Source organism: Erpetoichthys calabaricus, chromosome 1 (genome assembly GCF_900747795.2).
Source record: "Erpetoichthys calabaricus chromosome 1, fErpCal1.3, whole genome shotgun sequence".
Classification (NCBI taxonomy): domain Eukaryota; kingdom Metazoa; phylum Chordata; class Cladistia; order Polypteriformes; family Polypteridae; genus Erpetoichthys; species Erpetoichthys calabaricus.
The window spans coordinates 29,106,534-29,132,457 of NC_041394.2; the positions used below are offsets into that span (position 1 = coordinate 29,106,534).

General features: G+C 40.4%; 1 protein-coding gene across 1 annotated transcript in view; it reads left to right on the forward strand.

The window, feature by feature from the left end:
* The first annotated feature begins 212 nt into the window (after positions 1-212).
* The window catches only part of LOC114648072 (cytochrome P450 2B1-like), a 30,916-nt gene continuing 5,204 nt past the window's right edge, over positions 213-25,924 (forward strand). Inside the window, exons 1-8 of the mRNA XM_028796879.2 lie at positions 213-435; positions 532-694; positions 5,592-5,741; positions 10,654-10,814; positions 10,929-11,105; positions 15,304-15,445; positions 22,521-22,708; positions 23,322-23,463. Coding sequence (XP_028652712.2) covers positions 262-435; positions 532-694; positions 5,592-5,741; positions 10,654-10,814; positions 10,929-11,105; positions 15,304-15,445; positions 22,521-22,708; positions 23,322-23,463 — 1,297 coding nt within the window. The 5' untranslated portion in view covers positions 213-261. The remainder of the gene's footprint in view (positions 436-531; positions 695-5,591; positions 5,742-10,653; positions 10,815-10,928; positions 11,106-15,303; positions 15,446-22,520; positions 22,709-23,321; positions 23,464-25,924) is intronic.

The following is a 25,924-nucleotide window of genomic DNA, read 5'->3' on the forward strand; positions in this document are numbered from 1 at the left end:
AAAATGTGAATGCCACCAGAAAAACTGAGGCTGCAAATTTTGCAAAACACATTTGTGTCACTGCCAAAACTTTTGGCCACTACTATATGTACATTTGATTGGTGTACTGCCAAAGAACCTAATGTTACAGACTACTCCCAGTGACGGAAATGCCCTTTGACTTGATAAAGCAGCCACGTGAATTTGACCGTATTTAAGGCTAACTTCCTCGTATTTTCTCTCTCTCTCTCTCTTCATAACTACTGGCTTCAACGCTCGAGTATGGAGCTCTTTTGGACACTGGTTCTATCCACGATCGTTGTGGGTCTTTTGCTGTTGTTACTTCATGAACACTCGTCTCGGAACACGACGATGCCTCCCGGTCCGACCCCACTGCCTTTTATCGGGAACATGCTGCAGCTGAACTCAAAAGCACTCCACGAGAGTTTTATGGAGGTCAATAACGTTTACATTTAAAAGTGGTACGCGTACTTGAAAATCACCTAAAGAGGCATTTTAAAAGATTTATGTTATTTGTTTTCTGACCCGCAGCTGAATGAGAAGTATGGACCTGTGATGACGGTGCATCTGGGCCCGAAACCCCTCGTGGTTCTTGTCGGGTTCGAAGTGGTTCATGAAGCGCTGGTTCAACAGGCTGACGCGTTTGCTGGGAGAGCGATGTCGCCTTTGATTAAGGAGCTCAGTCTTGACTTCGGTAATGTTGCTTCTTCCATAACTGGTACTCCACGTAAAGGTCTGAGGACTATAAGTTTCCGCTCCCATTAAGCCATTTGATGTCGAGATTAATGCAATTCGGAAAGTTACAAAGTCCGAACGAACTTTTTTCTGGTCTCCAGAAGGAAAGGTGTACATAACAGCCACGTTTCAAGTTATTAAAGTATTGTTTTTCGGACGGGTCAAATGAAAGGAACCGTAGAGATCCATGCCCATTATCCGTGTGCGATACTGCGACACAGTCAGGATTCGTAACAGGTCCAATCCAGCCTCCCTTGTCCCCTCTGTCAAAAATGTCAATCAAAGCACGAAATCTATGACGTTTCACGATCAGGGCTTACTCGGGATCATTACTAGATCACGCCTTTCTCTACAGATCACTGTAAGGTCCAGCCCGTATCAAGAAACACAGGTGAGCACAGCCTTATTCAGCTCACTTAACAGGTGAAAACTGCGCGCGCAATGCTTGACGCTTTTAAGGTGTGGACATCGGAGAATAAATGAGTTTCGCGCAAAGGTACTTGAATACAAAAAATGCCATTATTTTACAGCTTTTAATAAAACTTTTTTGATTCGGTGGCATCATTCTCAGGTGTATGACATGCTCCCTCCCCTAATATAAACGTTCACTGCTAGAAGGGAGGAAAATGCTCATCTTGTGATGTCTCTGAAATCTCATCAATTACCAGAGTACACATCTATTCTTTATGGCATCAATGTCTAAATGTCGTCTACATTAAAGTATACAGTAGTGGGCAAAAGTTTTGGCAGTGACACAAATGTGTTTTGCAAACTTTGTTGCATCGCCATTTTGAGATTATTTTTTTACATGTTTGTACTGAAAAATAATGATGAACATTTCATACATTTCAAAAGCTTTTATTGGCAAATACATCAAATTTATGTAATGAGTCAAAATGTACAGTATTGACCCTTCTTCATAACTTCTGTAATTCGATCTGGCATGCTGCATATCAGCTTCTGGGCCAAATCCTGACTGATGGTGATCCATTCTTGCATTTTTAGTGCTTGGAGTTGGTCACCATTTGTGGGCTTCTGCTTTTCCACCCGCTTTTTGAGAATTGACCACAAGTTCTCAACAGGATTAAGATCTGGGGAGTTTCCTAGCCATGGGTCCAAACTTTCAGTGTTATGATCTCCAAGCCACTTCGTTATCAATTTTTCCTTGTGACATTGTGCTCCATCATGCTGGAAAATACACAGATCATCGCCAAATTGCACCTGGACTGTTGGGTAGAAGTTGGAGGATGTTTTGATACCATTCTTTATTTATGGCAGTGTTCTTGGGCAGAACTGTGAGTGAACCCACTTCCTTGGATGAGAAGTAATCCCACACATACTGTAGATTGTCTCAGGATGCTTCACTGTTGACACGAAACAGGACTAATGGTAGCGTTCACCTTTTCCTTCTCTGAACAATTGGTATTCCAGATGTCCCAAACAGTCGTAAGGAGGATTCATCTGAAAATATAACTTTGCACCAGTCTTCAGCTGTCCAATCCTTGTACCTCCTGCAAAATTTCAGTCTGCTCTTGATGTTTTTCTTGGAAAGACATAGCTTCTTTGCTTTTCTTCTTGACACAAGGCTGTTGTCCAAAAGTCTTCACCTCACTGTGTGTGCAGATGCACTCACACCCACCAGCTACCAATAGACTCTTCAGGAGGAAGCAGTCCTGGCACTTACTGGACACTTTTAGTTGACCATTTTGTGCCAGGGCCAAAATAAGTGAAAATAGGTTTTTGTGATAAGTTAACGTTTTACACAAATAAAGCTATGTGCAATTAATTAATATGCATCTGATCACTCTGCACTATAATATAAAAAGAATGTGAATTGCCACCACAAAAACTAAAGACGCAAACTTTGCAAAACAGAACATTTGTGTTACTGTCAAAACTTTTGGCCACTACTGTAAATAAAAAGCATTTGTCATTTCTCACCATATTTTTTCCCTTGTAAATATATTGATAATTTGCATTTTTTTATTTTAGATGGGAAGATTTTCGAGACAAAAAGTGTAATTAAATACAATATACTTCATGTCAATATAGAGGATCTGACACTGACAAAATTTTACAAGCCTCTGTTTGTTGAAAAAGATCTCTTCTCAAAAAACATAGATGTGAATAAACAAGGAAAGACATTACGAAAAAAAAGTCACTTCTTTATTTCTCATAAGGTAAAAAAAAAAACACAATCTTAATTGCATATTCCTACACTTAATGTAATATACAGTATATATACGTACGTATGCGTTCTTACTGTTGTTTCATTACCTGAAATGGCACTTACCTGGAACATGTGTGGTTAAGAAATTCCTTACATTTATATAGCACTTTTCTCACAAATCAAAGCACTTTTTTTGATAGTGAGTTGGAAGCCACTCCAGCCACCACTAATGTGCAGCATGCACCTACATGTATGATGCAACAGCAATTATTTATGCGTCATTCCTCCAATTTTCTTGCAAATTTCACAGTTTTACTAATCACACTGGATTGTATTTCTTTAATAAAATTCAGAAAAGGTAACAGTCCCAAGATAGACCCCTGAAAGACTCCACAGAGGACCGTATCCTACATAGAGCACTTTGCTCTTAAATGTATTCTTTGTGCAGAGACCAGCCAGTGGTCTTCCCTACGACCTCCCCTCTGGCTTTCTGCTGTTACTGTTAGCTCTTTATCTCCTTGTATCTTCCCAGTATGAGTTACTATGCATTCCCTGACCACCATGCCAGGTCTCACTGATATTGCCAACTCCACAGTTCCTTCCAGCTTTTCACTAATTATTGTTCTACATTGTGCACATGACCCTTCAGCTCTCTGCTACTGCCGTTTCATCTTTGCAGCATACAGATGGTAATCATTGGCTTTGCCACCATTTTATCAGGATTACCTTTCAAAGATTCTCCTATATCTCTGGCATCCATCACCATACACTCACCAACTCACACTCATTATGCAGCACTCAAGCACTACCACATGCACAGCCAAACCTTCTGTAGTCTGAAGTTCTTTTAATCTTTCTGCAAAGAGGTGCCACCACCCCACATAGCTCTCTGTACCAGAACTTACGTAAAGCATCCTACCATTTCTTGTGGTTACATGAAGGGATGACTTGAGGATTGAAGACTGTACCTCCTGTAATTTAGAGCTGTCTTAATTTTCTTCCCTCTCTTGTAGGCATATCTTGTGACTCCCTTCTTTTGAGCCTAGAACTCTTTTTAGCAAATTATTGTTCTATTGTGTTGAGTTCAATTGTAATTTGTAACCATTCTTTCTCAATTTCCTAGTAACTCTAACATCAATACTGGTCTCTGCCAGTCCATTACCAGTTTGACTGATTGTGGCAGCCTGTAACTGAGTAGTTCCTAAAGAGCAGGCTAAATCACTGTAGTGCTGAAGGAAAAAAGGAAATGAAGAAACTAAATTCAAAAAGCAAAGATGCTAAAGCTTTAAAAATGGGAAAAAAGTGCAAAAACCCTGAAAACACCACACAAAAAACAACGATGAGTGGTACATGCTATTAAGAATACACCTGGCTTTCTGAACAATTAGAGAAGTTGTCAGTCTTTGTAATGTCATTTTAAATGAAAAATAGACACTTCTGTTGTCTTACACCTTCGCACATATGCTTGCTCACTTTATTAGTACAAACATGCCTGGAATCTGCAAAGAGTATCGCAGTGATACCAAGATGTGCCCCAGTGAATCATGGAAAAGAACTAGCAAAACAAGATTAATTTAATAAAAGAACACTATTTTAAACCATGTTAACCAGCTGTAAGACAACATTTTTCATGATGTCTTAGAGCTCCAAAATCCACTAATGAGCTTGTTGAAGTTAGCATTGCACGTTATTAAAAAAAAAAAAGTGTACAGTAAAAAGCTGGCAGCTGTGGTTGCCAGAATTTTTACCATAAAGAAATAAAGATGAAAATATTTTTAGGTCCACAGTATAATGTTTTCAAGCTGTATATTGCGCAGTAAAAAACTGTTTTTTTCTTTAAAGCACATTACAATAGAAGTGAATGTTTAACCATAAGCTGAAATGCATGCACTGTAATAAATATGCCAATCATTAAACCATCAAAAACTGCTATCAGAAGGACAGACTAGTATACAGTTTGCATCAGTAAAACAACAACAATCAACAGCAAACATGTTTTTTGTTTATACATAAAAACAATATATAGTACACTATTTCAATCTATATCAACCTATGTCATTAATTACAATTGACTATAATCCACTCTAATCTAATACAATCTTCAACTATCTACTAGATCTATTACATTGCATACTTTATTTACATACATATATAAGTCTTGTCCTTCCATTATGGAGGCGGTCCCAGCCAGGTAATGGCGCTGGCCACTATCCGTTACAATATGTATATTTTTATGGGTTAACAATGTAAAAAAATATTATATTGGTCTGCACATTTCATTTCAGTGCTTACCGTTTTACATTTTACAGTTGTTTACCTTCACTATTTAACAGTTTTACATTGTAAAATTAACTGACATTTTTTACGATATATAAGCAAAATCACAAAATGGGCTCAATTTCTTCTCTGGCTAACAATGACGTCTTAATGCTCTTGGTGAAAATCTAACAGTCAAACATTGTGTTTCTAGCCTATGTCTTATTTTTATAATGGGGAAATGACATTTACTCATTTTTCACTTGGAAGATGCTCATTGATACAACTCTTCTCCATTTTTACTGAAATTTGAAAAAATATATTATACATTTTATTTACATGCTTGCAACATTTGTTGTAATTTGTATGAAGTAAAGGAAGAAACCGTTGTGTTTTTGTTTGTTTTAATCAGATGAAGTCTTTTTTGTAGGCTTGGTGCAAAGCAATGGAGAACGCTGGAAACAACTCCGTCGCTTCTCTCTGTCCACCTTGAGAGATTTTGGAATGGGACGGAGCAGGATTGAGGAGTGGATCCAAGAAGAGGTTAAATATCTCACTGAGGAATTCAGAAAAACCAAAGGTAAGCCAAATCATCTGAAATTTGACAAATGCAGAACCGTGTGTATCTTGGGGTGCAGAGTGCTATCGTTAGCCGCTCTTAATGGGAACCACTATCTTATTGGATGACCAAAGGACAGTTTGAAGTCTCCTGTAAATCATTAGACTGTGGGAGAAAAGAAATTCTTTTGAAAGTGCAAAGAACCACACTTGTTTTCAGTTTGATACTTTTATTGTAACCATTGTTTTACTATTGATTAGAATGATTGAAATATGTGTTATCACTTGTGTATTGTTCTCTTAAAAATCTGGGTGACAGCTTTTTCCTAAATTACTCTCCATAGTCATAATTTTACGTGGTCATGTGATCTTCTCTGCTTTCTCCAAAAACAACTCAGTTGTAACAATCAATGGTTATACTTATCAAATTAAAATCTGTCACATCTCACAAACATTTAAATGATGTTCTCACCAAGTCTTCAAACAGTTTTATTTTACAGTATACAAACCCACATGTAGAAAACAGTGCAGCAAAAAAGTACTCCTCCCTATTCTCAACTACACAACCAGCCATGTGCCATACAACCTGACTTTTACATCCCCTACCTAATTGTATTCTACTCTCAATCTAACATCTTTGCAGTCTACTTGAGGCTTTCACTGCCTTATCAGCTTTCATTAGCTTCTCCTTTAATTTCTTTTCTTTTTAATTTCTCGATGGCGAACGCCTGGTGGCCAGGCCTGCACCCATGGGGCTCGGCCGGGCACAGCCCGAAGAGGCAACGTGGGTCCTCCTTCCCATGGGCTCACCACCTATGGGAGGGGCCAAGGAGGTCGAGTGCAGTGTGAGTTGGGTGGTGGCCGAAGGCGGGGACCTTGGTGGTCCGATCCTCGGCTACAGAAGCTGGCTCTTGGGACGTGGAATGTCACCTCTCTGAAGGGGAAGGAGCCTGAGCTAGTGTGCGAGGTCGAGAGGTTCCGGCTAGATATAGTTGGACTCACATCAATGTACAGCTTGGACTCTGGAACCAATCTCCTTGTGAGGGGCTGGACTCCCTACCATTCTGGAGTTGCCCCCGGTGAGAGGCGCTGAGCGGGTGTGGGTATACTTATTGCTCCCCGACTTGGAACCTGTTCATTGGGGTTTACCCCGGTGGATGAGAGGGTAGCCTCCCTCTGCCTTCAGGTGGGGGGACGGGTCCTAACTGTTGTTTGCACATATGCGCCGAACAGCAGTTTGTAATACCCACCCTTTTTGGAGTCCCTGGGTACTAGAAGGCATACCTTCTGGGGACTCCCTCGTTCTGCTGGGAGACTTCAATGCTCACGTGGGCAATGACAGTGAGACCTGGAAGGGTGTGATTGGGAGGAATGGCCCCCCCGATCTGAACCCGAGCGGTGTTTTGTTATTGGACTTCTGTGCTCATCACGGATTGTCCATAACGAACACCATGTTTAAGCATAGGGGTGTTCATATGTGCACTTGGCACCAGGACATCCTAGGCCTCAGTTCAATGATCGATTTTGTGGTCATGTCATTGGACTTGCGGCCACATGTCTTGGACACTCGGGTGAAGAGAGGGGCAGAGCTGTCAACTGTTCACCACCTGGTGGTGAGTTGGCTTCGATTGTGAGGGAGGATGCCGGTCAGGCCTGGTAGGCCCAAACATGTTGTGAGGGTCTGCTGGGAAGTAGCTTCAACTCCCACCTCCGGCAGAACTTCGACCACTTCCCGAGGGAGGTGGGGGACATTGAGTCCGAATGGGCCATGTTCCGTGCCTCTATTGTTGAGGCAGCTGACCGGAGCTGTGGCCGTAAGGTGGTCAGTGCCTGTCATGGCGGCAATCCATGAACCCGTTGGTGGACACCGGCGGTGAGGGATGCCGTCAAGCTGAAGAAGGAGTCCTACAGGACCCTTTTGTCCTGTGGGAATCTGGAGGCAGCTGGTAGGTACCGGCAGGAAAAGCGAAATGCGGCTATGGTGGTTGCTGATGCAAAAACTCGGGCGTGGGTGGAGTTTGGGGAGGCCATGGAGAACGACTTTCAGACGGCTTTGAGGAGATTCTGGTCCACCATCCAGCATCTCAGGAAGGTGAAGCAGTGCAGTGTCAACACTGTATATAGGGGGGATGGTGCGCTGCTGACCTCGACTCGGGACGTTGTGGGTCGGTGGGGGGAGTACTTCGAAGACCTTCTCAATCCCATTAACATGCCTTCCAATGAGGAAGCAGAGTCTGGGGACTCAGAGGTGGGCTCCCCCATCTCTGGGACTGAGGTCACCAAGGTGGTCAAAAACCTCCTTGGTGGCAGGGCCCCGGGGGTGGATGAGATACACCCGGAGTTCCTCAAGGCTCTGGATGTTGTAGGACTGTCTTGGTTGAAATGCCTCTGCAACATCGCATGGACATCAGGGACAGTGCCTCTGGATTGGCAGACCGGGGTGGTGGTCTCCCTCTTTAAGAAAGGGGACTGGATGGTGTGTTCCAACTACAGAGGGATCACACTCCTCAGCCTCCCTGGAAAAGTCTATTCGGGGGTCCTGGAGAGGAGGGTCCGTCGGATAGTCGAGCCTCGGATTCAGGAGGAACAGTGTGGTTTTCATCCTGGTCGCGGAACAGTGGACCAGCTCTACACCCTTAGCAGGGTCCTGGAGGGTGCATGGGAGTTTACCCAACCAGTCTACATGTGTTTTGTGGACTTGGAAAAGGCATTCAACCGTGTCCCTCGGGGAATCCTGTGGGGGGTACTCCAAGAGTATGGGGTACCGGACCCCCTGATAAGGGCTGTTCGGTCCCTGTACGATTGGTGCCAGAGCATGGTCCACATTGCCGGCAGTAAGTCGAACCCGTTTCCAGTGAGAGTTGGACTCCTCCAGGGCTGCCCTTTGTCACCAATTCTGTTCATAACTTTTATGGACAGAATTTCTAGGCACAGCCAGGGTGTTGAGGGGGTCCGGTTTGGTGGATTCAGTATTGGGTTACTGCTTTTTGCAGATGATGTTGTCCTGTTTGCTTCATCAGGCCGTGATCTTCAGCTCTCTCTGGATCGGTTCGCAGCTGAGTATGAAGCGGCTGGGATGGGAATCAGCACCTCCAAATCCGAGACCATGGTCCACAGCTGGAAAAGGGTGGAGTGCCCTCTCAGGGTTGGTAGCGAGATCCTGCCCCAAGTGGAGGAGTTCAAGTATCTCGGGATCTTGTTCACGAGTGAGGGAAGAATGGAGCGTGAGATCGACAGGCGGATCGATGCGGCATCCGCAGTAATGCGGGCTCTGCATCGGTCTGTCGTGGTGAAAAAGGAGCTGAGCTGCAAGGCGAAGCTCTCAATTTACCAGTCGATCTATGTTCCTACCCTCACCTATGGTCATGAGCTTTGGGTAGTGACCGAAAGAACGAGAATGCGAATACAAGCGGCTGAAATGAGTTTCCTCCGCAGGGTGTCTGGGCTTTCCTTTAAAGATAGGGTGAGAAGCTCAGTCATCCAGGAGGGGCTCAGAGTAGAGCCGCTGCTCCTCCGCATCGAGAGGAGTCCGATGAGGTGGCTCAGGCATCTGTTCAGGATGCCTCCTGGACACCTCCCTGGTGAGGTGTTCCGGGCACGTCTAATCGGGAGGAGGCCCCGGGGAGGGACTATGTCTCTCGGCTGGCCTGGGAACGCCTTGGGATTCCCCCAGAAGAGCTAGAAGAAGTGGCCAGGGAAAGGGAAGTCTGGGTATCTCTGCTCAAGCTGCTGCCCCCGCGACCCGACCTCGGATAAGCGGAAGAGGATGGATGGATGGATGGATATGCATGGATTTCTCTAATTACAGTGATCCCTCGCTATATCGCGCTTCGCCTTTCGCGGCTTCACTCTATCGCAGATTTTATATGTAAGCATATTTAAATATATATCGCGGATTTTTTGCTGGTTCGCGGATTTCTGAGGACAATGGGTCTTTTTATTTCTGGTACATGCTTCCTCAGTTGGTTTGCCCAGTTGATTTCATACAAGGGACGCTATTGGCAGATGGCTGAGAAGCTACCCAACTTACTTTTCTTTCTCTCTCTCTTGCGCTGACTATCTGTGATCCTGACGTAGGGGGTGTGAGCAGGGGGGCTGTTCGCACACCTAGACGATGCGGACGCTCGTCTAAAAATGCTGAAAGATTATCTTCACGTTGCTACCTTCTGTGTGCAGCTTTTAAGTATGCTGCACGGTGCTTCGCATACTTAAAAGCTCAAAAGGCACGTATTGATTTTTGACTTTGTTTCTCTCTCTCTCTCACTGCTCCTGACGGAGGGGGTGTGAGCTGCCGCCTTCAACAGCTTTGTACCGGCGGTGCTTCGCATACTTAAAAGCCAAACAGCCCTATTGATTTGTTTGCTTTACTCTCTGTTTCCTTTGAAGAGGAAGATATGTTTGCATTCTTTTAATTGTGAGACAGAACTGTCATCTCTGTCTTGTCATGGAGCACAGTTTAAACTTTTGAAAAAGAGACAAATGTTTGTTTGCAGTGTTTTGAATAACGTTCCTGTCTCTCTACAACCTCCTGTGTTTCTGCGCAAATCTGTGACCCAAGCATGACAATATAAAAATAACCATATAAACATATGGTTTCTACTTCGCGGATTTTCTCATTTCGCGGGTGGCTCTGGAACGCAACCCCCGCGATGGAGGAGGGATTACTGTAATTGAATTTGTGTATATAAACCACTTTCTTTACTAAAGTATGGGAAAACATTAGAACCTAACATAGCTGTAGGGTTTAATACCTTTCCTGTAAAAGTATGAGCATGAAGAAGAAATTAAGATTTTAAAGATTTTAAGACATTTTGCTTACTGCAGAGTAAAAATGGCTCATTGATTCATTCTGATTTCCTGACAACCCTATTATTTTTTCTTATCCTCATATATTTGAAAATTTCATCTGTTTAAACCACTTTGTTTTCTCAAAGGTTCTCCATGTGAACCCACCCTCTTTTTGAGCCGGGCGGTGTCCAATGTTATCTGCTCCATTGTATTTGGCCAGCGGTTTGATTACCAAGATGAAAACTTTGTCAAACTCCTGACTTTGGTTGATGAAAATCTACATTTGTTCAGCAAACCCATTTCACTGGTAAAAACACTTACATATGCCTAACTGTCTAGCTATGACTCACTATTTGAACTGAAATACCAAATCAATTGAGGTTGACTACGTTTCTAATATTTCTTTTGGTGTTTTATCCAGCTGTATAACATATTTCCGGCACTCATTAAATTAATACCTGGACATTTCAACAAGATACTCAAGAACGTGAATGAAATAAAACAATTTACTTCAGCAATGATCGAGGAACATAAAGCAACGCTGGTTAGTGACAGTCCTCGGGATTTCATAGACAGCTTCCTCATCAAAATGAAACAGGTAACCTAATAACTAATGGAGGGATTGCATAAAGTACTGTGGTGATCTGTGAGTGTTTGGCTTAAGCAGAATTTTAATTTGAGACTGTTTCCTGACTTCATTGTATGGCTTGCTCAGCCTTTTGAATTTACAGTGCATCCGTAAAGTATTCACAGCACATCACTTTTTCCACATTTTGTTATGTTACAGCCTTATTCCAAAATGGATTAAATTCATTTTTTTCCTCAGAATTCTACACACAACACCCCATAATGACAACGTGAAAAAAGTTTACTTGAGGTTTTTGCAAATTTATTAAAAATAAAAAAACTGAGAAATCACATGTACATAAGTATTCACAGCCTTTGCTCAATACTTTGTCGATGCACCTTTGGCAGCAATTACAGCCTCAAGTCTCTTTGAATATGATGCCACAAGCTTGGCACACCTATCCTTGGCCAGTTTCGCCCATTCCTCTTTGCAGCACCTCTCAAGCTCAATCAGGTTGGATGGGAAGCGTCGGTGCACAGCCATTTTAAGATCTCTCCAGAGATGTTCAATCGGATTCAAGTCTGGGCTCTGGCTGGGCCACTCAAGGACTTTCACAGAGTTGTCCTGAAGCCACTCCTTTGATATCTTGGCTGTGTGCTTAGGGTCGTTGTCCTGCTAAAAGATGAACTGTCGCCCCAGTCTGAGGTCAAGAGCGCTCTGGAGCAGGTTTTCATCCAGGATGTCTCTGTACATTGCTGCAGTCATCTTTCCCTTTATCCTGACTAGTCTCCCAGTCCCTGCCGCTGAAAAACATCCCCACAGCATGATGCTGCCACCACCATGCTTCACTGTAGGGATGGTACTGGCCTGGTGATGAACGGTGCCTGGTTTCCTCCAAACGTGATGCCTGGCATTCACACCAAAGAGTTCAATCTTTGTCTCATCAGATCAGAGAATTTTCTTTATCATGGTCTGAGAGTCCTTCAGGTGCCTTTTGGCAAACTCCAGGTGGGCTGCCATGTGCCTTTTACTAAGGAGTGGCTTCCGTCTGGCCACTCTACCATACAGGCCTGATTGGTGGATTGCTGCAGAGATGCTTGTCCTTCTGGAAGGTTCTCCTGTCTCCACAGAGGACCTCTGGAGCTCTGACAGTGTGACCGTCGGGTTCTTGGTCACCTCCCTGACTAAGGCCCTTCTCCCTCGATTGCTCAGTTTAGATGGCCGGCCAGCTCTAGGAAGAGTCCTGGTGGTTTCGAACTTCTTCCACTTACGGATAATGGAGGCCACTGTGCTGATTGGGACCTTCAAAGCAGCAGAAATGTTTCTGTAACCTTCCCCAGATTTGTTTCTCGAGACAATCCTGTCTCGGAGGTCTACAGACAATTCCTTTGACTTCATGCTTGGTTTTTGCTCTGACATGAACTGTCAACTGTGGGACCTTATATAGACAGGTGTGTGCCTTTCCAAATCATGTCCAATCAACTGAATTTACCACAGGTGGACTCCAATTAAGCTGCAGAAACATCTCAAGGATGATCAGGGGAGACAGGATGCACCTGAGCTCAATTTTGAGCTTCATGACAAAGGCTGTGAATACTTATGTACATGTGCTTTCTCAATTTTTTTATTTTTAATAAATTTGCAAAAACCTCAAGTAAACTTTTTTCACATTGTCATTATGGGGTGTTGTGTGTAGAATTCTGAGGAAAAAAATTAATTTAATCCATTTTGGAATAAGGCTGTAACTTAACAAAATGTGAAAAAAGTGATGCGCTGGGAATACTTTCCAGATGCACTGTATATTGAAAATGACCCTGCTGTGTATTCTTTGTTTGACTAGTAAAGCTGAATTTATTTATTTATTTATCAATTTTCATGTTTAATAATTTCTTAAGAATTTTCTTTTTTCAGGTTGCCATTTCAGGGTTCACTCATACACACACACACTGGTGGCCAGTTTAAAATAAATAAACAATCTAAAATTCAGGTTATTCGTAATGAAAATGGATCTATTTGAGGAAGAAAAAAAATAATATGCACACATATGAAGAACATGCTAGCTTTACAAGATTCAAAGCCAGGGTGCTGCATTTACAAATCAGCAGTGCTGACCACTTTGCCACCATGCTGCCCTCTTTCAAATTAGTTCTTGCTAAGTTTGCCGAGCCTGATGAACAGACACATGCATACATAACAATTTGATTTGAAGAAGATCCACAAGATTTCATCTAATTTAACACTTTCCTCTCAAATGACATTATATCTCTTCAGTGTATTAGTAAAAGGCTTGTTCCTAACTTTCTTTTCTCAAAAAAATCCAAATGTTTCTTGAGTGCTGTCTGACATATCAATTTAATAATTAATTTCATAATGATTAGACTTTAGAGAAGTAATTGATAATTATCAGTAGACACTCCATTATCTCTGTAAAGATCACAAATATTATTTCAAAGAATGGTTGATTTTAGTTTCTAAGAAATTATTGCCAGACTGGTCTAGATAATGTACAGACCTGTTTTATATTCATATGAAAGGATACACCCCTAAAACATGAGAGTACAACTTGAAAAACAAATAAATGTTCTTACATAACTCTGCTTCAATTTAAACATATCTAAATGAACCATAGTTTATAAAGCTACAGGTACAAAACGGACACCATCATCTAAAAATAAATATATTTTCCAGATTGAATGTGGAAACACACTTTGTGATGAAAACTGAAGTAATTCAAAAGGAAAGAATCTGTTGATTTCTGGGCTCTGGATGACACAAGTAATCTGGAGACACAGTTTCTTTTACAACCAGACTTTATTCCATTCTCAAGAGAATCATTGCAGAGTTTTACAAAACAATCTAAAAACTTAAAAGAGAGCTTGGTTTGTGTTTTATGTTGAGGTTGCTTGACTATTGTTTGGTCAGGCTCAAAGATTGTTTTTCATCACAGGTTCCCTCCTGTAGCAGAGCAAGTGTGCTCCATCCACAGCCTGGAAAAGACGTCTTGAATTAAAGAACTAGATACCCAAAAATACTTCAATTAACACGAGATATGAGACTCACAAGCAAGGATAGCATTAATTTGATGTAAGTTATAAGAAAAGATGTGCTCTTATAGCAAAACCATCCTGTGAAAGCAAAATCACTGCATCTCTAGCCTCACCACACTTTTGGTATTTGTCATGTTGTGGAAGCTGCATTGTATAAATATACTGTAAAATGTAAAGGCATTTTCAAAAGAGCATCTCTCCTGTAGTGTAGTGGGCATACTACCTTCCACTGTATATAATACTCAAAATTCACCCATTACTGAACTTCATCATCAGAAATTTATGAGCACAATCAGGAAACCAACCAAGGATGGGCTGCCACTCCACCCTAGGACATACTTATGCACACACATAATATACTCCATTACACTGGGCCAATTTAAAGCCACCTATCAACTTTTGAGATGAAAAATGCATATAATATAATATGTAATAAAGAGAATCATTTACTGTAGACCAAGGGATAATGGTTAGCACTGCAGCTAGGGCCGGATTTTCCTATAGGCTAACTAGGCTTCAGCCTAGGGCCTCAAAATCAAGAGGGGCCTACATTCAAATTGTTAGCAAAATTAAAATTACACTATTCTAAAAACAGTGAACACTAAAATACTGAACCGAAAATAAGGAGAAATTCTACGCATATGACTAATAAACAAACATAAAAATGTATTGGTTAAGATCAACGCGCATTACGTATTTTATTATCTCTCATGTAATTTACAAACTTAAAAATGGAAGGTGAAAGGGCCTCATAAGTGGAATAGCCTAGGGCCTCTTTTCATATAAATCCGGCCCTGACTGCAGCCACACGGTTCTAATGGCTAAAGTATGAAATCTTATTCTTGTTCTCTTTCTGTATATTCTCCATACATATTCTCCATTCTCCATTCCTCTTTCAACCCAAGGTCATGTGTCTTAATGCAGATTACTTAGGGAATATATTCTGTCCTAGTGTGGATGTGTGCTTGAGTGGACCTTGTGAAAGACTTGTGTCCTGTTCAAGAGTTATTCCCATCTTTCCAGGATAGGCTCTGCCTTCTCACAACCCTGAACTGAAATACACAGTTTGAGAATGTTATGCTAATATATGTTATGCTTAAGTAAAAGAGGAAAGATTGTTCTATCAGAGCTATAATCTTGACTTGTTTAACTCTGGATTCATATTTCTCATAACACTCAAGGAAAGCAACAATCCAGATACAGAGTTCAACTATGACAACTTAAACATCACAATTTTAGATCTATTTACGGCGGGAACGGAGACCACCAGCACCACACTGCGATATGGGCTACTGATCCTCATGAAATACCCCCACATCCAAGGTAAGACATTTTAAATTTAATGATGTACCTGGATGCATTCAAGGTGGAGGTGGGATTACATCTGGAATCGGCTCTGAGCCCTTTCTTATTTGTAATGGTGATGGACAGGTTAACAGACAAGATTAGACAGGAGTCCCCTTGGACTATGATGTTTGCTGATGACATTGTGATCTGTAGCGAGAGTATGGAGCAGGTTTAAGAGACCCTGGAATGATGGGGATATGCTCTAGAGAGGAGAGGAATGAAGGTCAGTAGGAACAAGACAGAATACATGTGCGTAAATGAGAGGGAGGTCAGTCGAATGGTGAGGATGCAAGGAGTGGAGTTGGCAAAGGTGGATGAGTTTAAATACTTCAACAGTACTGAGTAATGGGGATTGTGGAAGAGAGGTGAAAAAGAGAGTGCAGGCAGGGTGGAGTGGGTGGAGAAGAGTGTCAGGAGTAATTTGTGACAGATGGGTATCAGCAAGAGTGAAAGGGAAGGTCTACAGGACGGTAGTGACACCAGCTATGTGATATGGGTTGGAGAACGGTGGCACTGACCAGAAAGCAGGAGACAGAGCTGTAGGTAGCAGAGTTAAAGATGCTGAGATTTGCACTGGGTATGATGAGGATGGATAGCATTAGAAATCAGTACATTAGAGGGTCAGCTCAAGTTGGACGATTGGGAGACAAAGTCAGAGAGGCGAGATTGCATTGGTTTGGACATGTGCAGAACAGAGATGCTGACTATATTGGAAGAAGGATGCTAAGGATAGAGCTGCCAGGGAAGAGGAAAAGAGGAAGGCCTAAGAGAAGGTTTATGGATGTGGTGAGAGAGGACATGCAGGTGATGGGTGTAATGGATGCAGAGGACAGAAAAATATGGAAGAAGATGATCTGCTGTGGCAACCCCTAACAGAAGCAGCTGAAAGAAGAAGGAGAAGAATATGATATACCTGGACTCTTATGAAGAAAGTTTGTTGCAGAGTTTTAAAAGTTCAACCATATTAGTGAAAAACCAGAAAAGATAGATGGAATGTAAAATCATTTCTGCTGTTTACAATCTTCACCTAGAGAGCTGTAAGATATTTTAGGAGGCATAAATGGACACAAAGGACTCGGACAAAAATTTGCAAGTAAAGAATCCTATTTGTAGTATATACTGACCCATACACAGTGTATTAAAACAATTTAAAGGCACTAAAGTTATATATACAGATTGTAACAGACACATTGAAAAGTTAAATCTGTTTTTGGTACAGTTTTAATTCCCAGTTAACAGGACTATTATTTTGTGTTGTCTTTCAAAGGTGTAAGAAAAAGAATCAGACAACAAGAACCATTAGGGCAAATAATGTATAGAAATAAGATCTAGATAAAGAGACAAATAATAGTGTATTGATCTCTGAAGGGGAATTCATCTATATTTATCCTTTAGACTATTTTAAGCAACTTTTCAATAAATATTTAAGGAGTGCTGTAGTCAGTCCTGGACACACTGGATGAAATGTTAGCCTAATGTGTGTCATGCTGCTGTTTACACCTAAACTATTAAGATTACCAACATGCCATTGGGATCCAAGAGGATACAGGAGTACTCAGAGATAAATTTGAACATGGAGTGATCTTGCAGAGTCCACACAGACTGGAAAGTGAGTCTTTGACCCAATCACCAGTATTAAATATAGAAACATCTCTTCTGGTTTGCCTGCACATGCCTATTTTATTAGAGGGTGACAGGCAGCTGGTTCTATCAAGGAAGCATCAATGTGCAACCCTAGAGTATCCAACATACTTTTCAAAATTTTAATCCATATTAGAGTGTGGGGCCGCTATATTCACTCGTCCATTTTTTGAAAGTAAGTCACAGGGGGCTGAGCCAATCATAGTATTAGGCAGAAACCAGTAAACAACAACAACAACAACATTTATTTATATAGCACATTTTCATACAAAAAGTAGCTCAAAGTGCTTTACATAATGAAGAAAAGAAAAATAAAAGACAAAGTAAGAAATTAAAATAAGACAACATTAGTTAACATAGAAAAGGAGTAAGGTCCGATGGCCAGGGTGGATAGAAAAAACAAAAAAAAACTCCAGAAGGCTGGAGAAAAAAATAAAATCTGTAGGGGTTCCAGGCCACGAGACCGCCCAGTCCCCCCTGGGCATTCTACCTAATATAAATGAAATAGTCCTCTTTGTAGTTAGGGTTCTCATGGAGTCACTTGATGCTGATGGTCATACAGACTTCTGGCTTTTAATCCATCCATCATTGTTGGAACATCATGGTGCTTTCGGTAGTTGGTGGTGGCGCAAGCGTAGATGGGACACTTCATAGTTCACTTTTGCATACATGAATATTCTTTCATTTTTATTAGGACAAATTAGATCCACAAATATACCTAGTATGATCATGTTTTGGATATGAAGGAGAAATCATCATCAGTCAGTAACTGGGCTGATAAATAATTCAAGAAGGTGTAACACAGCAGCCCTAATGACTGTGTAGGCACGAAACATCATGTGGCTGCCTTAACTTACATTTGTCCAATTCTTGGCATTTAATATTTATCTACATCATTGTTATGTTAATGAAGCAAAGTTTGTTTTCCTAGTTATAAATTTCCACAGTTATACCATTACACTTTAAGATAGATATGGTCAGAAAAATGTGTTTTTCTATATCTTTATCAATCCACCCACAAACTTACAATAAATACTTCCTAGTTCCCATTAAAACCTGCAACCCTTTCTTAGAGAAACAATACCCTATTAAAACAATCATTACCTACCCCTATTCTTAATAAATAAACTAATCTTGACCTACAAAATAAGTTTAACATACAGTATTATCAAATTAGCAGAACATGAAAATAGTAATACAGACCTTGGCTCACACAAACTGCACCACTATGTCATAGTAACTCAATCACTGCTTTGGTCTATAAATGACATACAACTGCTCACACATTCTTCTCTTTACATAAAGTACAGTATAATAGATATCACACTTGCTTTAATTCTGCTAAAAAGAACATATTTTCAATTCAGTTTTGTTGTCATTATACCTTAAGGTACAATGAAAATAATTTTTTGTTAGTCCCACTGATGTAAAAACATTCAGTACAGGGTATTACAATGCAAAAGATGCAAATTATTAATAATACAAAGATAATGAAAAATAACCAATAATCCACCTTCAATGGATAAGGGTCTGTGTGTGTCTGTCTGTGTGTCCACTGCTATGTTTCTGTCATTCCAAAAGATGGTACATCGCAAACATGTTTAGTAATAAAATGCATTCCGGCAGATGGCGTTTTACAACCATTAACACTGCTTTAAAGAATCTCATACCAAATGATATACAACTGTGACATATGCATTGCCTGCGGTGGGCTGGCGCACTGCCTGAGGTTTGTTTCCTGCCTTGCGCCCTGTGTTGGCTGGGATTGGCTCCAGCAGACCCCTGTGACCCTGTAGTTAGGATATAGCGGGTTGGATAACGGATGGATGGGTGGACATATGCATTGCATAGTCCTCTGCAAACGTTAATGTTGAGGTCTACATTTATTAAAGGCAGAATTAGATCCTGGAGTTTTAGCCAATTTTCGCCCGATTTCCCAATTGCCATTTCTGGCTAACATATTAGAAAGAATTATTTATAATCAATTGGTTGATCACCTTAACTCCAATAATTTACTTGAGATCTACCAATCTGGCTTTAGGCGTTTATCATGGTGTTGAGACGGCCCTTCTGAAAGTATTCAATGACATCTCTATTATTACTGACTCTGGTGGCGCTGCAGTCCTTGTCCTCCTGGACCTGTCCGCTGCCTTTGACACTATTGACCATGAGATATTGCTGTTGCAGCTTGAACATCTTGTTGGGCTTAAAGGGGCTGCTCTTAACTGGTTCAAGTCATATCTAACTGGTAGACACTTTTCAGTGACTTTAAATTCCTCTTTTTCATCTACTGCTCCTCTTAAATGTGGTGTTCCTCAGGGATCCATTTTGCGTCCTATCTTATTCTCTATATACCTTCACCCTATTGGAGCTATTTTTAGGAAATTTAACATTTCTTTTCACTGCTATGCTGATGATACACAGGTTTATAATCCCGACTGCAACTCTGTAATGAATCAACTGCACAACTGTCTTTTTGAACTAAGATCTTGGATGGCTAATAATTTTCTTGATCTGAATCAAAATAAAACGGAGGTGCATATAAAGGGTTCATCAGCTAAAGCCCAAATTGGTCTTGGATTTCTCGGCTCTTTCTCTGTCTTTTGCAAACCTCAAGTCTGCATTCTTGGTGTTATTTTGACAATAACCTCTCTTTTGAGAAACAAATTAATTTTGTAGTCAAGAGTTGCTTTTTCCAGCTTCGTCATTTTAGGTAAGATCACACCTTTTTATCTTCTAGGGATCTTGAGAAAGCTACTCATGCTTTTTATCTTTTCTCGCCTTGATTACTACAACTCGCTGTATTCTGGGATTAGCAAATCCCTGATACGCAGGTTACAGTTGGTCCAGAATGCTGCTGCTTGCTTTCTGGTTGGGGCAAGAAAGTCTGATTCTGTTTCTCCAATATTAGCCATTTAGAGTGCTTAGATCTTCTGGTCAGTTGTCTCTTGTTGTCCCTCGTACCAAGTGTAAAACTAAGGGGGACAGGGCTTTTGCAGCTTCTGCTCCTTGCCTGTGGAACTCTTTACCTCATTACAAAAAGGAGTCGTCTACAATTGAACTGTTCAAAACAAGAATAAGACTCATTTCTATTCACTTGCTTTCCGTGACCTTCAGTAATACTGATGGTTTCTTCATTGTGATTCTATAATCTTACTTCTATTTATTATTTATTTTATTTATGTTCATTTATTTCATTTCTATTTATGTTAATTGTATGTTTTTTTCTTCTTTTATTGTAAAGCACTTTGGCCACAACATTCTTATGTTGTTTTAAATGTGCTATATAAATACATTGACATTTATTAATTAGATTTCAACCTGTCTGAGACGATTAGCACAATTCATTACATTTATACCCAAATAAATTTTTGCTTTGCACCCTCCTCCACTATAACTTATTGTCTATGGGAGAGGAGCGAAAGCTTTAGATTCATCAAAACTTTTGCTCTCCGATTTTTGACGGATCTTGACGTTTTAGGGTGTCCTGATACCGAAAACATTGATATCTCGATGATGGGTTTGTGTGTGTGTATGTGTCTTTGTGTCACAGTTTCTTGAGGACAGTCTAGAGCTAAAACAGTTGGACGGAAAAATACCAAACTCAAAACTTAAGCCTGTATTGAGATGACAGTGTGCTAATTAGTTTTAGAGCCAAATCGTGCAAGTGAAAGAGGCACTCTAGAGGAACCCTCACATACTGTAATTCTGCAATTATGAATTCTTCCTGTCAGTTGCTATCATAATTACCTATTTTACAATCAGAAAGATTATCATCAAGGCAGTAAATAATTACTGAAATGTTATAGAATAGTTTGGGTAACTTGGTGCCTAGGACACAAAGCCTACTGACGCTCACATCCGAATTATTAAAATTATTTTGAATTATGCACTGTGGTGTACAGCCGTCCCTAAGAATCAATTTTGTTGTTTCATCTGTTGTTGAATTTAATTCATGTAGAGAATGAAACAACAAGCTCAAATCTGATTCTGCTGTAGATGATGCTAACTTCAGACCTCAGTCTACAAAGAGCACAGCTTGTTCTTCTCATAGGGCTCCCTGTGAAAGCAATGTGCAGCGATTTCCAAGATACACTTTATATTGTATGATACTGCTTGAGGCTGTTAGCCATTGAACTCACAATCCCTACACAATCCCAAAACTTGTATCATGACACAATAATCTTAAGATTTATTAAGTTGTATAATACTAAGTATTACAATTTAATTCTGAAATACAGTCCAATGCATTTCCTTTAAATGTGACTGAGAGAAGTTGACTGCACTTAACGCTGAAATCATATTCTTATAAGCAAAAGTATGTAAATGGATTCCACCTATTAAGAAAGACTATTTACTAAATTAATTGAACTTAAATCTTTTCTCACCTATAGAAATATATTTAGCTGTGGATGGGCCCCTGTGAGATGAGCATTGGGTCTCTAGCTAGAATTAGACTGGTGGTACTTATTTAAAATTTAAGTTGCCAAATGGTGCATTTCGACAATGTAATGTTCTCACAATTCGTATTATTAATCTTCCATACACATATAAAACATTTGAATTTTTTATCATTTCTTGCAGGTCTGGCCACTGTAACATTTTGCATTGTTTTTTTGATTCCCTGCTTTCTGTATGATTAAGTAGTATGATGTGCATGGTGAATTCTAAATTTAGTTTGACCTCTAAGTGCATGTGTAGGTTGAAGTTTGCTATACCATTCTAGTTTGTAGGAGAATGCTTGATTTTAATATGATACTTCCGGCTACCTCATACATTAAACTGATTCATTATTGTAAAAATGCAAAAGCTCATTTGAACCCAAATACTCAACCTACGTGTGGGCAAAATATTCAGTATGGCAATGTCTGAAGCAGTGCTAATATTTGTGGTAGAACATCTGTGGAAATTGCAAAACATTTTTCTTTGTTGTTATGCAAGTACCTAAAGAATTTTTACATCCCTATGGTTGGCTCAACAAAAACATTAACACTGTTGCAATGATACATCTACCTGTACATGACACCAAATATATAGATAAAAAAAAACTTAATAACTGTCATAAGTGCCTCAGTGCAGTACTCTAGTCATTCACATTTTTTTCCATGTCTAACACTATATGGCGGCAGATAATTCAAACTACAGAACTACATTCAAATTATAAATAGTTTTTGTGTAGAACAGACAGTCAAAACAGGGTGCCTGAAGGGTCTCTATGTAAAGTAATTGGAATATCTTTACAGTAAAGTTGTACATTTCAAATCTACAGAAGCAGTTCTTGTACATTTGAGAACAGAAAAATAATTATCTTCAAAATGGTGAAAACTCTTTGCATGTCCTCTATTTCTTTTTTTGAGTATTCAATGATCCTGAGTTGTCAGTTTTTAGCCACTTATTTCTTTAAATTCAGAAAAGGTCCAGAAAGAGATTGACATGGTGATCGGTCGAGACCGTGCCCCTGCCATGGAGGACCGAAGGAAGATGCCCTACACTGATGCTGTACTCCACGAAATCCAGAGGTTCATTGATCTGCTCCCCTTAAATGTTTTACATATGACAACAAAGGACACTGTCATCAGGGGCTACACAATTCCAGCGGTAAGATGCTATCATATTTCATCAATTTCCTAGTAAAATAATAGCTGGAGGCAACAATTATGCATTCATTGTCTATACGGAATTTAATTGTATTTAGAATGACTCTTGTTATTTTAGTTAAAAGATGGAACAACGACATCCACGTGGAGTTTGCATGGATACCCCAGTTTTTCTCATAAATCACCTACTTTGTGTTACATTAACTGGAGATTCCAAATTGGTCCTGTGTGAGAGTGGGAGTGTGTGTGCTTGAGTGGGTGTTACAAAGGATTGGCACCTTGTTCAGGGCTTGTTCCTAAATTGTGTTTGATGGTGTCAGGAAAGACTCCAACCCCTGTAACCCTGAAAGGGATTAGAGAATGTATAGTATATACTCATGTTGACTCTCCTGTGCTTTCTGCTAACTCCCATAAAAATTCAGCCTCTTGCAATAATAGCATTACATCTCTAGGTTCTTCCTCTCTGTCTTAATATTTCCATGCCACTTATTGTATATCTCATTGAGAAAGTTCTGGTTATTCTTCTTCTTACCTCATTTTACTTGATAAATTACACCTCTGAGGAGTTTTTGTAATTAAATGAGCACTTTGTTTTCTTTGTAATTGTGATGCAGGGTACAATGGTGGCTCCCATGCTTCACTCTGTGATGTTTGCAAAAACAAATTGGGCAACCCCAGATACCTTCAACCCCAGTCACTTCCTGGATGAAAATGGCTGCTTCAAAATGAATTCCTCTTTCATGCCCTTTTCTACAGGTACAAACTCTTTAGGGAATTTTTCAAGAGGGAGTTTTCATTGCAATACTTTTCAGTACCACTGCAAATTAGATATGAGAAACCTGTTATTCATGTTATTTTTGATTAGTCTTTCTTTGCAAATACTCTGTGCTATGTTTTTGAAGAGAGCTGTGTGCACTAACAAATGCACATGAAAATATTTGATTCACATTAAAATACTGTTAATGGAATCATTTGTAAACAACACTAAAGAAGTGAAACATTCAAATTAGGAAACATTGAACACTTTCATTTAAATACAAACAACATTTTCATTACATAACTTCTAGTCATGGAATATGTCAGATTTGCTGTCCACAGTTTCTGATTAAATTATATGGACCATTGATGCAAACAACTGAAAATTACTGGATATGTAACATTTAGTACTGACCATTCAGTGCAGTCAGGTTTGCCCCTATTTCTGACAGCCAACAGCATACTTCATGAAAGATTAACGAGTTAGGATGCAATCTCAACCTTTTTTATCTATTCTGTGGTTGTACATAAAACACAAGACATCATATAGATTAGCATTTTTTCTGTACTGAGGTTCAAAACATTCATATCCTGTATTCCCCGCTGCTATCTTATACACATTTTATTTTCAAACGTACATTCTTTAGGTGTTGGCTCTAATGCAAATAGAGTTTGCCACTACAAATAAAGTCAAAATAAAACCTGTTCAGTTTCATCAAAAGGAGTTACAGACTTGTTGGAGCGAGTTACTGGGCATGTCACGGCTTCATGGACATGCATATTGACTGCTTTTGATTCCCTAAGATTATGTAAATGAATACTATGACTGAAAATCATTAATGTGAAATAGCCTTTAGGTTATCTAAAATGGTTTTTGACTTTTTTACTGGTTAAATACTATGCAATTAATACTTATCGTTCTTGCATGATCTGTGTTTAATGTCATATGTTAGTACGTGTGAGTTTAACTATAGATTTACAAAGTGTGTAATGCTTCATTCTTTTTATTTTATCACAAAAAAGAATGAGAAGCATCCAGTGTTTCTGTCGGCTGCACTTAAGTAATGAAGTGTGCTGTTTTCACTCTCATTTGCTATTGAGCTGCTACTTCCTAGCAAATATAATTGTATAGTAGGTTATACCTTATGTGGCTGTGTGAGAGAATGACAGGCTCAAACAAGAATGAATTTTGTGGCACCAACCCGGCCATCCCCATTTACTTAACAGTATGAACAAAAACAACACTTGATGGCATAAAAAGGAAATGATAACTGTGGCCACCAGAATAATGTGGCTGGTATAATAATGTCTGTTTCATCGGCCGTCAAAAGGTTGAGGAGCTCTTTTGCTTTGTTCACTCAGGAAAGAAGTGACTTCTACTTCAAGTTAGTTGTGTTTTTATGGCCCAGGCAATGGAAGAGCCAGAGACAGTTCCCTTCATTAGCCAGTTTCTCTGCACGGTGGAGGATGAAAAAGATAAGACAGTTTGTGGCAGAACCCCCTCTTGGCCTGGGGTAGCACAACATACCTGGGAAGAACTTTCTAAGATTGCTTCTTCTTCTTGAAGTGTGACATATCAGGTGGACATAAATAATAGTCCATTATTTTTTCCAATAGTTTGATGAAATTTTATAACAGTTTGTGAATTTGTTTTTATTGTGGACACCACTGTTTTATCACTGAAAATTAGGCTACAGAAGGGGTGTCAAACTTATCTTTTTAAAGCAGGTGAAATTCTTAAATATGGAAGCTAACAAATATTATGTTATATAAAATAGGGTGTGTGAGAAACAGCCCGGACACAGACAGACGGACATCATATTTTCTCCCAACACACGTTTATTTACACTATTTATAAGGTCCAGTACGCACAAACCCAGTGCCTCCAGCACCAATCCCCCAAAGTCCAGGCCTCTTCTTACAGTGCCTGCTTCCTTCAGGCCACCTCCACTCCTCTCCAACATTACTCTCGTCCACTTCCAACCGACTCCACTCCTCTTGCGGAGGGAGGCGGCCCATTTTATTAGCACCCGGATGTGCTCCAAATGTGTCCCGGCAATCTCCCGCTGACACTCCCCAGTGTAGCGGAAGTGCCGGCTGAATACCCGGAAGCACTCCGGGTGCCCCCACTCGTCTTCCCCCCAGCACTTCCTGGTGTGGCGGAAGTGCTGGGGTCCAAGGTTCTCCAGGCATGGGGGCGCCCCCTGGCGGTGACCACGGGCCCCTACAGGGTTGAGCTTCCCAGCTCTGTACCCTTGGCCCCCAAAGGAACCAGGGCGGTCGCCCCCTCGTGGTCTGGAGGAGGCGTGAGTCCTCCTCCGGTCTTCCTGGGCGTCCAGGCTGGGTGCCACCCCCAGTCGCGTGCCACAGGTGATAAGGCTGATTCAAGTTACTATTGGCCAGTAAGCTTAATATGTATCACAGGTAAATTAATGGAGGCAATTATTAAGGAAAAGATTGA